This window comes from Rousettus aegyptiacus, unplaced genomic scaffold (genome assembly GCF_014176215.1).
Source record: "Rousettus aegyptiacus isolate mRouAeg1 unplaced genomic scaffold, mRouAeg1.p scaffold_m13_p_5, whole genome shotgun sequence".
Classification (NCBI taxonomy): Eukaryota; Metazoa; Chordata; class Mammalia; order Chiroptera; family Pteropodidae; genus Rousettus; species Rousettus aegyptiacus.
Window position 1 is genome coordinate 59,916,672 of NW_023416308.1, and position 13,067 is coordinate 59,929,738.

Here is a 13,067-nt window from a genome sequence, read left to right on the forward strand (position 1 = left end):
GACTTTTGACTTTAGTTCCCTCTTTACTGTTTAGGCTTTAAATTTATTTTATTTAAGGCACTTGAGTTTCCCTTTCTTGCTTTTAAGCTAGGTATTATTACATGAAACTGCTATTTGTGTATAGTACTATTCTGTCTGAAACACTGCCATCCATCTTTTTTGTTATCTTCCTAAAATGTCTTTGCCAACCTTTTAAATTTAACCTGCGTCATTCTGTTTCAGGTTTGGCTTAAAAAAACATATACTGGCTTTTCTTTCAAGTTTTTTCTTCTTTTTTTTAACATGATCATATTTGTCATGCTTGATGTCATCCTACTTTTTATCGTTGTATTCTATGCTTTCTAATTTTGTTCCCTAACTTTTTCTTTACTATATTTACTATATGAGATACAGCATGTGTCTGTGGAGCTGTCTGCCTGGCTTACACACCTCTCTTCCTGAAAATCTCTCCCTACCTTAACATGGCTATCACTACAACTTGTGTACATGTTCCTTTAGTATCCTCTCACAAAATTGGCCGCAGCTCACTGACCCACAGGCGGCACCCAACTAAAGCTCAGACAAAGGCTCTCCTTTTGGGATTTTTGTCCAAAAAGTTGAAGCCAGAATTAGCTCAATTTAAAATTAACACTGTTAGTAGCCATGTTTCCTGATGTATGGAAAAGGTGGTCTGTGCCTAAAAGTAGGAAAAAAAAAAAAGAGAGAGACAGGGAGAAAGTACTAGCCATGTTTTGAGTCCTTGTCTCCCTAAAGTTCACCTGTATATCTGCCCTCCTGCTCTTGTTTGTTCAATCCTACCTTGTATGTTTGTAAACCAAAAAGATTCTTCTTTGCAAAGCTAGTTCAGACTGGAAGTTTTTATCACTAATAGCTAAATTTTCATTAACCGCACTTTGTTTTCTAACCTTTTATTAAATAAATCTAGTATCATAAAAATACAAAATGACTTTATTCTACAAATGGCTAACATATATTTAAAAATACATAAACATATACATACATACATACACACATCTCTGAATGAATTTCCTATGTCAAAATGAAATTTTATGTAAAAGGAAATTCACATGAGAAATACAGCAAGCTTTCAATTTATCTCCTTATTTTCTAGTTTTTTAATTGGAGATTTTTGGGTCAATGATTAAGTAATTTGCATTATATGCTTCCATTTTAAGAGTTATATGTGGCATATCTTTTTAGTTTTATAAATATTTACTTTTCATACTAACATGCCTGTTTTCTTAAGTTAAAAATATCTAAGGTGACCAAGGAATAGATCTTAAGCTTTTTTTCCCTTCAAAAATATGTGAGAGAACTGCTTTTTCTTTCCTTCTACTACCCTCACATCTATGAGGTCATGCACCACTGTGCTGTTTATGTTCAAGTTACCATGCTACCTAGAAAGACCCTTGAGTGAAAAGTACTATGTAGCAATGAACAATAAAAGATTAGAAGACTTTTAACTTCATATATTGACAAGACATACTGTGGGAAATATATCTCTAGAACAAGAAGCAAACCAAAATACAGAAAGATGAAAGTGGAATACCAAAAAATAATACTGAGCTTTATTTTCACAAATAGACTTTTCACGGCAAACACTAAATTAAAATTTTTTATCCTCATTATCCACAATATTCCTGAACATAAATTAAATGTATTTGGTTAGTGAATATGGGAGTATAAAATGCATCTGGAAAACGGAGACTGAAAGACAGTTTCCCTTAAACTTTTACTTAATCATCTCTAAAATATGAGCTCTTTCAGGGGGAAGAGACAACCCATTATTCATAATTGAAACTCCGATGCTATGCATTGTGTGTGACACTCAGATGTTCAAATAAACATGTATCTAACAGTCTCCATATTAATTTAAAATACCAATTAGAAGACAATTGGCTGCAATCCCTTTCTAACTCTTTACCTAGCAAAATTAAACCTTACCTTAGTAATTCATCCTTTGCCTAACAGTCAGTGGTTCCCCAACTTTACTGCATTTCTGTATTACCTGGTGAGCTTTAAAAAATCCCAATGCCCCTGACATACCCCATACCAAAAAAAAAAAAAAAGAAAAGAAAGAAAAAAGAAAAAAAAATCCAAAAGACTATTCGGAATAAAAGGCAGGAATCCAAGAAGACTCTCAGGTGATTCTAATGAGCAAAGTTTGGAAAGTTTCTGGTGACATGCAGAAACACTAAAAGAAGACTATGTACTTCTTAAAACCCAGTTTGTCATTTATTAAGAAGACTACGGTATTTAGAGTACATTTAACATAGGAGACATCAATACTCTCTTAGTAATAAAGAAATTGAGTCTATTTGTTTTGGGGAATATATTCCTATCACTAATATATTAGCACAGGTTTGTTGCAGATTAAGGGAGAAAAAAAAATAACAGATCACTAGCATACATCTTCGATTTCCCTAGCACCTTTCTGTCTTGGCACTTTTCTTCCCTTTTTACTATTCCCATTTTTTTTTTTTTTTTTTTTTTTAGCTCACTGTTTAAATGGTAGTATTTTCCAGGACTCTTTTCTCCCTCTACTTTCTCTCTGGAGAATTCCCTCCACAATCATCGGGCTTCATCCACTACTACTAGATCCCAGATGATGACTGAGTTCACTAGTGTAACAGTCTTTTACACTTCATTTTTAACTTCATTTGTTTACTATTCATATCCACTTAACTCATAGGTATCTCAAGTTCAATATAGCTAAAATTATATATTCATTTTCCTTCCCTGAAATGTTCTACTTTTCCAGTAATCTGTCTTAAACACACCATCATTTACCCTTACTCGAAATCCTGGACTCAAAGATTTCTCCATCTTCTTTACTAATCATATCAAAATATGCAGAAATTTCTTAATCAGTCTCTGTCCAAACTGGTACTGCTTCATTTAGACTAATTTCTAACCTAAATTTCAGTCCAACAAATATTTTTGTAGCACATATGTGTAAGTAAGGCACTCTGCAAGATAAAGAACAAAATATAAATTAAGACGGTCTTTGCCTTGAAGGAGCTGTTGTCTAGATTCTAGAACAGTAGCTGCTATCTACTCTTTTCCTACACATTGTTAAAATATTTACATGAATAAAACACTACTCTGGATATGCTCATACTCCTTATTACATTAGGTTCTCAAAGTTTGGGGCATGGACCCATGAAATCTTGACCAGGGTCTGGGAGATCAACACTATTTTCATAACACTATCAAGACTTTATTTGCTCTTTTCACTGTTTTGACATCTACAATGATGATGAAAAAACAATGATGGATAAAACTGCTAATCTTAGCCCAAATAAAGACAGTGGCATTAAACTATAATTTAGGGCATTGTATTCTTCTCTGCCACACTCCCAGTTAAAAAAAAAAAAGAAAGAAAGAAAACAAAGCCACTTGTTTGTTGTTCTTGATGAAGCAACAAAAATTATTGAACCTCAAAACTTCAGTTGCTTCAGTAATAATTTATTTAAAAAAAAACACACACACACAAAATAAACAACAGAGTTCTAGCAGGAATACAGATCTATGAATTAGATAGTAATCCTTTCATTATAACACTACATCTAGTTCTGATCTTTACACTTATGTAAAGAAACCTTTTAAAAAGTTCAGAGAAAAGCAAATTACTGAAGAATGAAAGAGTAAGAAAAATTAAATGGGGCAGATTTATTCAAAGTAGAGGCAGCAAATGCTTATTTAGCCCAATGTGTTAGCAACAAAGCTAAATTCTGCTTGAGTGTCACTAGTGGTTTTAAGGAATATGAGAACGGGGAAAGGAGATGATGAGCAAAGTAAACAAGCAAAAAAACATTGTAGAAGACAGTAAATAGCTACTTTTATCCCTTTGGAGCATGGTGTTGGGAAGGCAGGTAAAGTCTAGGCTATGCAAAATTTAAGACTTTGTCATGTAAGCCATTAAGAGGTGCTAAAACTTCAAAGTGAGATGATGATGGAGAACAGCAAATGGTAGGAATATTGTTAACTGGGAATAAGAGGAAGATCATGGGCAGGAATATTAGTTAGGAAGGTATCTCATAATATAGATGAGAGTCTGAACCAAAGCAATGAGAATGAAGAGACAGTATAGACAGAACCAATAAGTTTTGGAGGTATTTCAGATGCTTGAAATGAAAGAGCAGCCCTAGATGACTCAAAAGTATTTTAGCCTTGATGATCTGGTGACTGATGATGTTTAAAATCAAAAAAGAGAGCCCAAAAAAACATTATATTTTGAGGAGATTAAAAACAGGAAGGGGGAAATACACTCTCCTCCTCTAATTTTGGAGTAAATGGAAGACACAATTAAGAGTTTTCAAGCAGTAAGTAAACACGATAATGGCTATTTTGCTAGGCTCTATTACCTCTGCTGTTGCTCTCTGGATAGGCAAGTGTAGGCTTATTTGGAGAGCGTCGTAGGTCACTATTAAGGAAAGGCTTATCAGGTGGATATATCACATATGGGGATGAGGAATGGCGAACCACACTTCCATTGGACCTTGATGGTTTGGCTAAGATGTTCTGAAAAATAAAAATACAGAAATTACTTTTCAAATTTTAAATGCAAACAGTATGCAAATCAATGTGTGTGTATGTATGTGTGTGTGTGTGTGTGTGTGTGTATGCGTGTATGAATGTTCACGACAGAGAATTGGACTGTTCACATGTTCCACTAACAGAGTCCACTGATCATATGCAAAAACACAATCATTACTTTAAAAACTTTTGAAATATTTCATATTTGTCTAAGTATAGCCATATGTCAGACACTATAAAAAGGAATAATGTTCACACAACTTGAATACAAATACTGTACAGAAATACTTAAATATGGCATTCATAATGAATTTGCAATATTTTATTTTAAAAATATGTACTATAAAATATATTCAGAAAAACTGTCTTTTTACAGTACCAGAAACTACTACAAAATGACTGAATTAATCTATCCCCGATCAACTAAATACTTTCTGAATATTTATCAAATGTCCAAAACTCTATGGTAAAAGAGAAAGAAAGAAAATAAGGCATAGTCCTTGCCTCAGAAAATTTACATTTAGTTAGGGGGGGAAAGAAAACAATTAGAAAACATTAAAGTTTATCAAACACCTAGTTATCAATCTTTATTTCCACACATACACTTTCTGTCATGAATGGGATTCTTTTCCATTTGGAATTATGTTCTATATAATAATTTTCACTGCCAGGGACGCCAACTGTGTTTGTTGTAGGTGACTTCCTGTTGGTAGACAGACCTAGAGCGGGGGAAGTAATGGAGAAACTGAAAGCTAAGGTGGAAGATATGACTGCTGGTTGCTCAAAAGTCTCAGACAACCATTTTTCTTAAACAAGTAGCCACAGCAAACTAGGTTTTCAACTCTTACCTTTGGAGTATTATGATTATATATACGGCACCAGAACAATCTGTGTCCAGAAAAGTATAAAGGAATAATGAATATCTACAATAACAGTAAACAACTTCCTGGAATAAACAAAAGCCATCAAAATAATCACATTGTATGTATATCTTATTAAAAGTTGAAGACTATTTCTGTGTTAAAAACTGTATTTTTCCAGTTGATTCAAGAAAGCAAATACCAAACACATTATGGCTGGTAAAACTAAACGAGAAGGCAAAGAGCTTGGAACGGGTAGGAAAGAAGCTCAAAAGCAGGACTCAAATCAATCAATGCTAGGTCTACTGTAAAAAATGTGTTCACATGCAACAGGGACTAAACATTAATATTTTTTTCAAACTTTTTGGTAAACTGACACCAGGATTTGTAGATGGCTAGAAAACAGGTGAGTTTTCAATTCTTAAAATATATAATACTGCCAACGCTCTTGCAAAGCACCATGAATTATCACATAGCTTAATTTTAAATGATTCTTCACAGAGAACTTTAAGTCTTCACACAAACTACTAGAATCCTATCATGTAACAACTACCATTCAAAATAAAATGGTTAGAAAATATTCCTTATCAATATATTTATGAACATAAACTACCTGCAAATTCACTTACAATTTTCAAAACAACTTTAATTAGAATTACTGAACATTGCACAGATATTAATAGGACTGTGGATAACTTAACCAAAAACAAAAGCAAACTATCTTCATTAAATTCATTATGTGCAGGCTCTCTCTTATAAAACAGTTCAAGATTTGTCCAACAAAATGTGTCATATAAATGTTCATTAAAATAGTGCTCAGGTTGGGTCAGCAAACTATGCAGTCTTTTTATATAAAAATGCAAATTATAACGGGATTTTTTTTTTCCTGGAAAAGCAATTCTAAATGTATTCCATTTTCTAAGGCAGTCAACTCATTTATAATGTCAGAATTAAGCAAAAGAAGTCATTGTTACTGTGAATGTGTTGGGACAATGTCCTCATTTGCTTCTAGCAGTCCGAAGCCAAGAATAGGAAGAATACATAAATCAACCAAAAGCAAAAGACAGAAAATAAAATGGCCTTGCATAAATTATTTATAAGAACTAGTTTAAAATAAAATTAAAACAAGAACTGCAAGGCTGATAACTCTTAATTATATACACACACAAATGTGTCTATTAAAAATAGTAAAGGATAAAATGAGGTATATACATAAAATATTATTCAGCTTTTAAAAGGAGAGATATCCCATCACATACTGCACAATGGATGAACTTTGAGGACATTATGTTTAGTAAAATAAGCCAGTCATAAAAGGACATATATTTTATGATTTCACTTACATGAGGTCTCTAAAGTAGTCTAATTCATAGAAACAGAAAGCAGAATCTTGGTTACCTGGGACTGTAGGGAGGCTACAAAGGGGAGCTATTTAATGGATATAGTTTCAGTTTTACAAAATGGAAAAGTTTAGGTAAACTCTAAGGCTAATTTAAAAAAAATAGTAAGAATTTTTAATAACTAGGCCTTTCCAAGTGAAAAAAAATTATCAATTTCAGGGATAAAAAATTATAAGTCTATAGCCATGCTACCCTGAACAAGCCCCATCTTGTCTGATCGCAGAAGCTGAGCAGGGTCGGGCCCAGTGAGTACTTGGACGGGCAACCACCAAGGAAGACCAAGTGCTATAGGCATTAAAAAAATAAATAAATAAGGGATTGTAGGCTGACAAGGTCCTTGCAATCTGTGAGGTCAACCAAGGGTGGCCTCGCCTAAAAAATTATATATACATACATACATACATTTTTTTAAGAAAGTTGACTAGCCTATCCCACCTTATTATCACTCCCTGCCCCACAACCTGACCTCCCATAGAATCAGGAGAATCACATTCTATAGGATTAACTGGACATAATTAGTTTTCAAAAGAGAACCCACCAACTTACCTACACTTTTCTCATACATTCTGCCTTCCCTCCCCTGAAACAAGGAGTGAGTTTTTTATAATGAATTTATTATCTCCATTTACCTACTCAAAGTTTTGGTCTCTATAAAACCCCACTTTTTCCTGATGCCACCTATGTCTTCCTATCAGATCTTTCACACTGCCATTACAAACCAAAACAAAAAACAAAAAAACGGGGGAGGGGGGAAGAAAAATCTTTCTGGAACTTTAGGACTCCCTACCCTTTCCAGCTTCTGTCTCATTTCTCAGCTTTTATGAAAAAGTCCCTCAAAATAATTGTAATTGCTGCCACCTCTTAATCATCTCTCCCCCTCTTACCTTTTCCAATAATACCTGAGTCTTCATCACTTCAGAGAAACAGCTCTTAAACTCACCCATGACTTTTACTTACTGAGTTCAGTGACCACCCAGAAGCATGTGATACAGTAGACTACTTCATCCCAACACTTTCTTTAGTTGATGGAACACCACTCTGGTTTTCCTCCTAACACACAGACCCCACCCTCATAATCTCCTTGCCTTCCTCTTCCTCCTCATTCTAAATGCTGAAAGTTCCCCAAAACTTAGTCCTTTCGCCTCTTCTCACTTTCACCTACGTGGATTCCTTTGATGACCTCATCTACTCTCAGATCTTTGAAAAGCCTCTGTTTGCTGACAACTTGCAAGTTTACAGAATCCAGAGTTCTCCCTTTTGAACTCTATACTCAAATCAACCTTCCCACTCATTATCTCCCCTGGGATGTCAATATTGGCACCTCAAACTTAACAGGTCTATAGCCAAATTCATGAATCTATTCCCAAAACCTGCTCCTCTCTCAATATACCATATTAATTGGCACCACCATTTACCTACTTAGGTCAAAACCCTTGGATAAAGTCATTTCTCATACAGCTCACATCCAGTCTTTCAGTTATCTTTTGGGTCTCTGTCTTCATAACATATTAAGAAACTCTCCAACTTCTTGTCAATTCCATTACTAACTAATACCCTGGTTGACTGACACCATTGTGATCTCTGGTCTGACTACCATGAAAGTCCTCTAACTACTCTTATCCACATCCCCTTTGTCTCATCTCCAAATAGTAGTCGTTATGATTAATAAAAAAAGTAAATTAATTCAAGTAATACCCCTAATCAAAACCTTCCAATGACTTTCCATCACAGTATAAAATCCAAAATTACTGCCAGGGCTTATAAGGCCCCACATAATCTGATCCTAGCTAACCCTGACCTCATTCCTTACCACACTATCTTCACACCACCACAACCCACTATTTCCCAGCCACACTAACTTTTGGATTTCTAAAATGCGCGGTACACATCATTTTCATTTGCTATGTTTATTCTGCCTGGAAAGCTCCCTTCTTTATGCTATTTAGTAATCTGCTCAAAAGTCTGTCAGCGAGGCTTTCCCTGACTACCCTATCTAAAGCGGCACCATTCTGTCACTCTATCTTCCTTACTCTTTTTTAAAAACGCTTATCCCTGTCTGATATATTACCTGTATGCCCTGTGGAATAAAAACTATATTTAGTTTCTACCCCTAGTTCCTGGCAAAGAGATGAAAAAACTCTTGGTATTTCTTAAGTGATAGAATTGTTTTTATTATGCTATTGGAGAGGGGGGTGGCTAGATAGTTTAGGATGAGGGCCGGTAGCCAGAAAAACCAATCAGGTTATTAAACAGAAAATTCAGCCCCACACCCTGATTTCAGAAGGGAGACAGGTTGGAGATAGAGCTGTCACTAATGGCCAATGATTTAATCAATCATACTTGCATAATGAAACCTCAATAAAAACTCTTGCACAATGAGGTTCCAGGAGCATCTAGATTGGTCATGGACGCCCCTATGTTTCTTGCCCTTTACCTACATCTTGCCCTATGTGTCTCTGCCATTTATCTGTTCCTGAGCTGTAATCATAAGTATAGTGCTTTCTTGAATTCCAAGTCATTCTAGTAAGTTACTGACTGTAAAGGGGGAGAGTCGTGGAACTCCTAATTTATAGTTAGCTGTGAAGAAGTGTAGGCACCTTGGGGACATAGAGGACTTGCAACTGACAACTGAAGTGGGAGCACCTTAGCCCCTTAACCTTTGGGGTCTGTACTATCTGCAAATAGTGTCAGAAGTGAACTGAATTGTAGGACACCCAGTTGGCATAGGAGAACTGATGTTGGAAAAACACCATCATCCCCAATAGAGTTTAAATTCTAATAAAAAACACTCAATAAATGTTTAAATCTGTTGAATGAATTAGTTATACAATTCCCTTGCAAAACAGAAAAACTGCCTATTGTTTATAAAATTAAATTATCCTATTCAATAAAGTTACTATAAGACATTGAAAGGCAATGAAAGCTTTTGGTTTCCTTTATATCAAACAAATAGCACAAACGTCACAGGAAGGCTGTGTGTAGAAAGAGTTAACAGTAGACTTGAAACTGCAATCCTTAGGAATGACTGCTTCCAAGATTGTTTCTTGAATAATATCTGGAAACCTGAATTTTGGGAAGATTCCCAAGTACTGTCAACATGAGTTGTTGGGGTTCCCAAGACAAGTCCTAGGTTTGATGATTTGCTAGAAGGACTGACAGGATTCAGCATATAGTTACACTCACGTCTGTGATTTATTATAGCAAAAGGATATGAAGCAAAATCAGCAAAGGGAAAAGATGCAAGGTGGGGTTATTACAGCTGTGGAAGACTAGGTGAACAAGAGAATATCTTTTAATACAATCCACCCCGTTAAAGTTAAAATCCATATGATCATTAACAAATGCCAAAAAAAAAAAAATCATAATTCAATATTTAGCTGTTATTAAAGAACTATTTTCTTTAGGAAAATTTAGAAAAAACATGGCAATGTATTTATTTAAATGGTGCAAAATTTAAAACATTCATCTTAAATTCAGGAACGAGGCAAAGATATTTAGAAAACGACTTCTAGTCAATGTTATCCTGCATTTCCTAGCCTGCACATTAAAATAATGGAAATAAATAAGAGATGTTGCAATTGAAAAAGAATCCAACCTTCACAGATAATGATCATCTAACTGGAAAAATACCAAAAGATCCTCAATTTTTAGAATTAGAGTTTAGGAAAGTTGCTAAATAAAATTAATATGAAAGAATTGATAATAATTCTATATACCAATCAGAAAATGCAACTTATGGAAACATACTGAAAAACTAGAAATAAATTTAACAAATGATGTCTACGACCTAAAATTATAAAACTTTACTGAAAAATGTTAGAGCGCCAAAAAAGTGGAGTGATATAACAGGTTCATAAAGAAAGTTCAATATCCTAAAGACATCAGTTATTCCTAAATGAAACTTGAAATTTCAATCAAAATTCCAATAGCAGTTTCGAGAATTTCTACTGAAGAACAGCAAAGATCCAAGAATACCTAACATTTCTGTTGAGGAACAATAATCACAGTCACCCTCGCAGACAAATAAAAAGGACAATCATTAATACAAACAGAGACAAATGCAACAACAGAAGGAAGAATCTAGTAACAGACCCATCACATATGGAAATTAATACACTAATGGCTAAAACTGCAAACCATTGGGGAAAAGATGAGTTTTCAAGAGTAATGCTGGAATTGTGGATCTTAAATAAAAACATTAAACTGGATCTCTACCTTGCAGCACACAAATTTTAAGCAAATTAAGTACTTAAAAGGCCCCAACTCTGAAATGTGTAGAGAAAACTACGGAATAACCAGAGAGACCTTGGCTGTAACCAAAAAGCACTACTCACAAAAAGACTAATAAATTTTACTTCATTAAAATTAATAACTCCTATTAGTCAAAAGATAGTATAAAAAGACAATCCAGAGTATTTTGAATACTCCTAACAGACAAGGATTAACATCCAGAATACATAATAAAGAATGACTATAAATCAATAAGAAAAGACAAATCACCCTGAAGAAGCCTGATCCCTGCTGATCCTGGAAGCTAAGCAGGGTCGGGCCAGGTTAGTACTTGGATGGGAGACCACCTAAGCAAACCAGGTGCTGTAGGCGTAAAAAAAAAATAATAATAAAATAAAGGATTGTAAACTGGCAAGGTTCTTGCAATCTGTGAAGTCAACCAAGGGTTGCCTCGCCTAAAAAAAAAAAAAAAAAGACAAACCAACTGAAAACAGGCAAAAGACATAAACAGGCATTTCACAGAAGGAAAATCAAACAAAAATGATAAAGTTAGGCAGGAAAGGTGCATTTTCACTAATGATCAGGGGACCACAAATGAGAACAAGAACAGGATATCATTTCACATTTATATCTCTTAACAAAAATTTATAAGTGAGACAATACCACCTATTAAAGAGGATATGGATTAAAGGGAATCATTGTTGGTGGGAGTGTACACTGGTACAACTGCTTTGGAAAACAGTTCAGCCATTGCCAAATAAAGCTCAAGATGCACATCTCTACAACTTAGCAACCTCGCTCACAAGTATATTGCTGAATGTGCTTTTTTCCTTCTCTTTCTCCTCCGAACAGTCTACAACCCATTACTGATTTGTAAGTGACAGCCCAACCTGCAGTTTGAAAAAAATCAATGCTCTAGACCTGCCCCTTTCAAACTTGTGCTTGGAACTCCTTTACATTCTTAAAAATAATTGAAAACCCCCAAAAAATTTTGCTTAAGCAGGTTATATCTATTGATACTTACCATATTAAAAATTAAACTGAGAAATTTTTAAGATATTTACTAATTTAAAGGTAATAAATCCATGTTATCATAAATATAATTTTTTATTAAAAAATAACTATCATCCAAAACATTGAGTGAAAAGAGTGGCACTGTTTTACATTTTTTGCAAATCTCTTTAACTCTTGGCTTATAAGAAGGGTGCTAGATTCTTATATTTGCTTTTGCATTTACTCTGTCAGATAACATTCTTTTCATTGATGTAAGTGAAGAAAACCTGGACTCTCACAAAGTGGTTAGGTAAGGAAGGGCATTGTAGACGCCCTGAGATCGTCTTAGGGACCCTGAAAGGTCTTCAGAACACTCTTTGAGAACTGTTGCTGAGATTTTTGCATATGTGGTATATATAAAGATAATGACAACAGGATTGTTTATAATAGCTGGTGAACAAACTAATGAACAACAAACCGTAAAAACCCAAAGTCCATCAAGATACTATACTATACAGTGTGACAAGCTCAGTGACCAAAAGTAACTGCACAGGATGGTCTGATGATAAATTTCTAACTGGGCAGGCCATGGTGGGTAGTCACGTCCCAGGCGTGTAACTTCTTCAGCAAAGGTCAATCATTACCTTAACTGTCCATTGTCCTTATGCATCTAAGGTACCATATCTTTGAAATGTCAAGAGTAATTCTTTTCTAGACACCTGGACGACATAACAGCAGGCACCAGAGCACACCACCACAGAACCTCTCATTGTTATCGTGTTCCCTGCATATCAGCTCTATGTAAATATTATTATCCTATATCCACCAATGTAAAAGTGTTTTTTCATTTTGCTTTTTATCCATTCCTAGAGATATCCCTTCGCTTTCTCCCATTTCCTTAATCTTCAACCAGTGGATTTTGTGTAACCCTCTTCCTTACATCTTCTCTTTCGATTCTAATGTATGGGACAAACTGCGAACCTGCCATCCTCGGGAGCATTTTCTCAATCCACTGAGATTTTGCTTCCATGCATGTCCTCAAAAG

At 34.8% G+C, this 13,067-nt stretch overlaps 1 protein-coding gene across 2 annotated transcripts in view; it reads right to left on the reverse strand.

The window, feature by feature from the left end:
- Nucleotides 1-13,067, reverse strand: part of CEP57 (centrosomal protein 57) — a 40,225-nt gene that overhangs the window by 23,890 nt on the left and 3,268 nt on the right. For both annotated transcript variants that reach the window (XM_016159942.2, XM_016159939.2), the window contains exon 2: nucleotides 4,368-4,524. In XM_016159942.2, coding sequence (XP_016015428.1) covers nucleotides 4,368-4,524 — 157 coding nt within the window. The remainder of the gene's footprint in view (nucleotides 1-4,367; nucleotides 4,525-13,067) is intronic.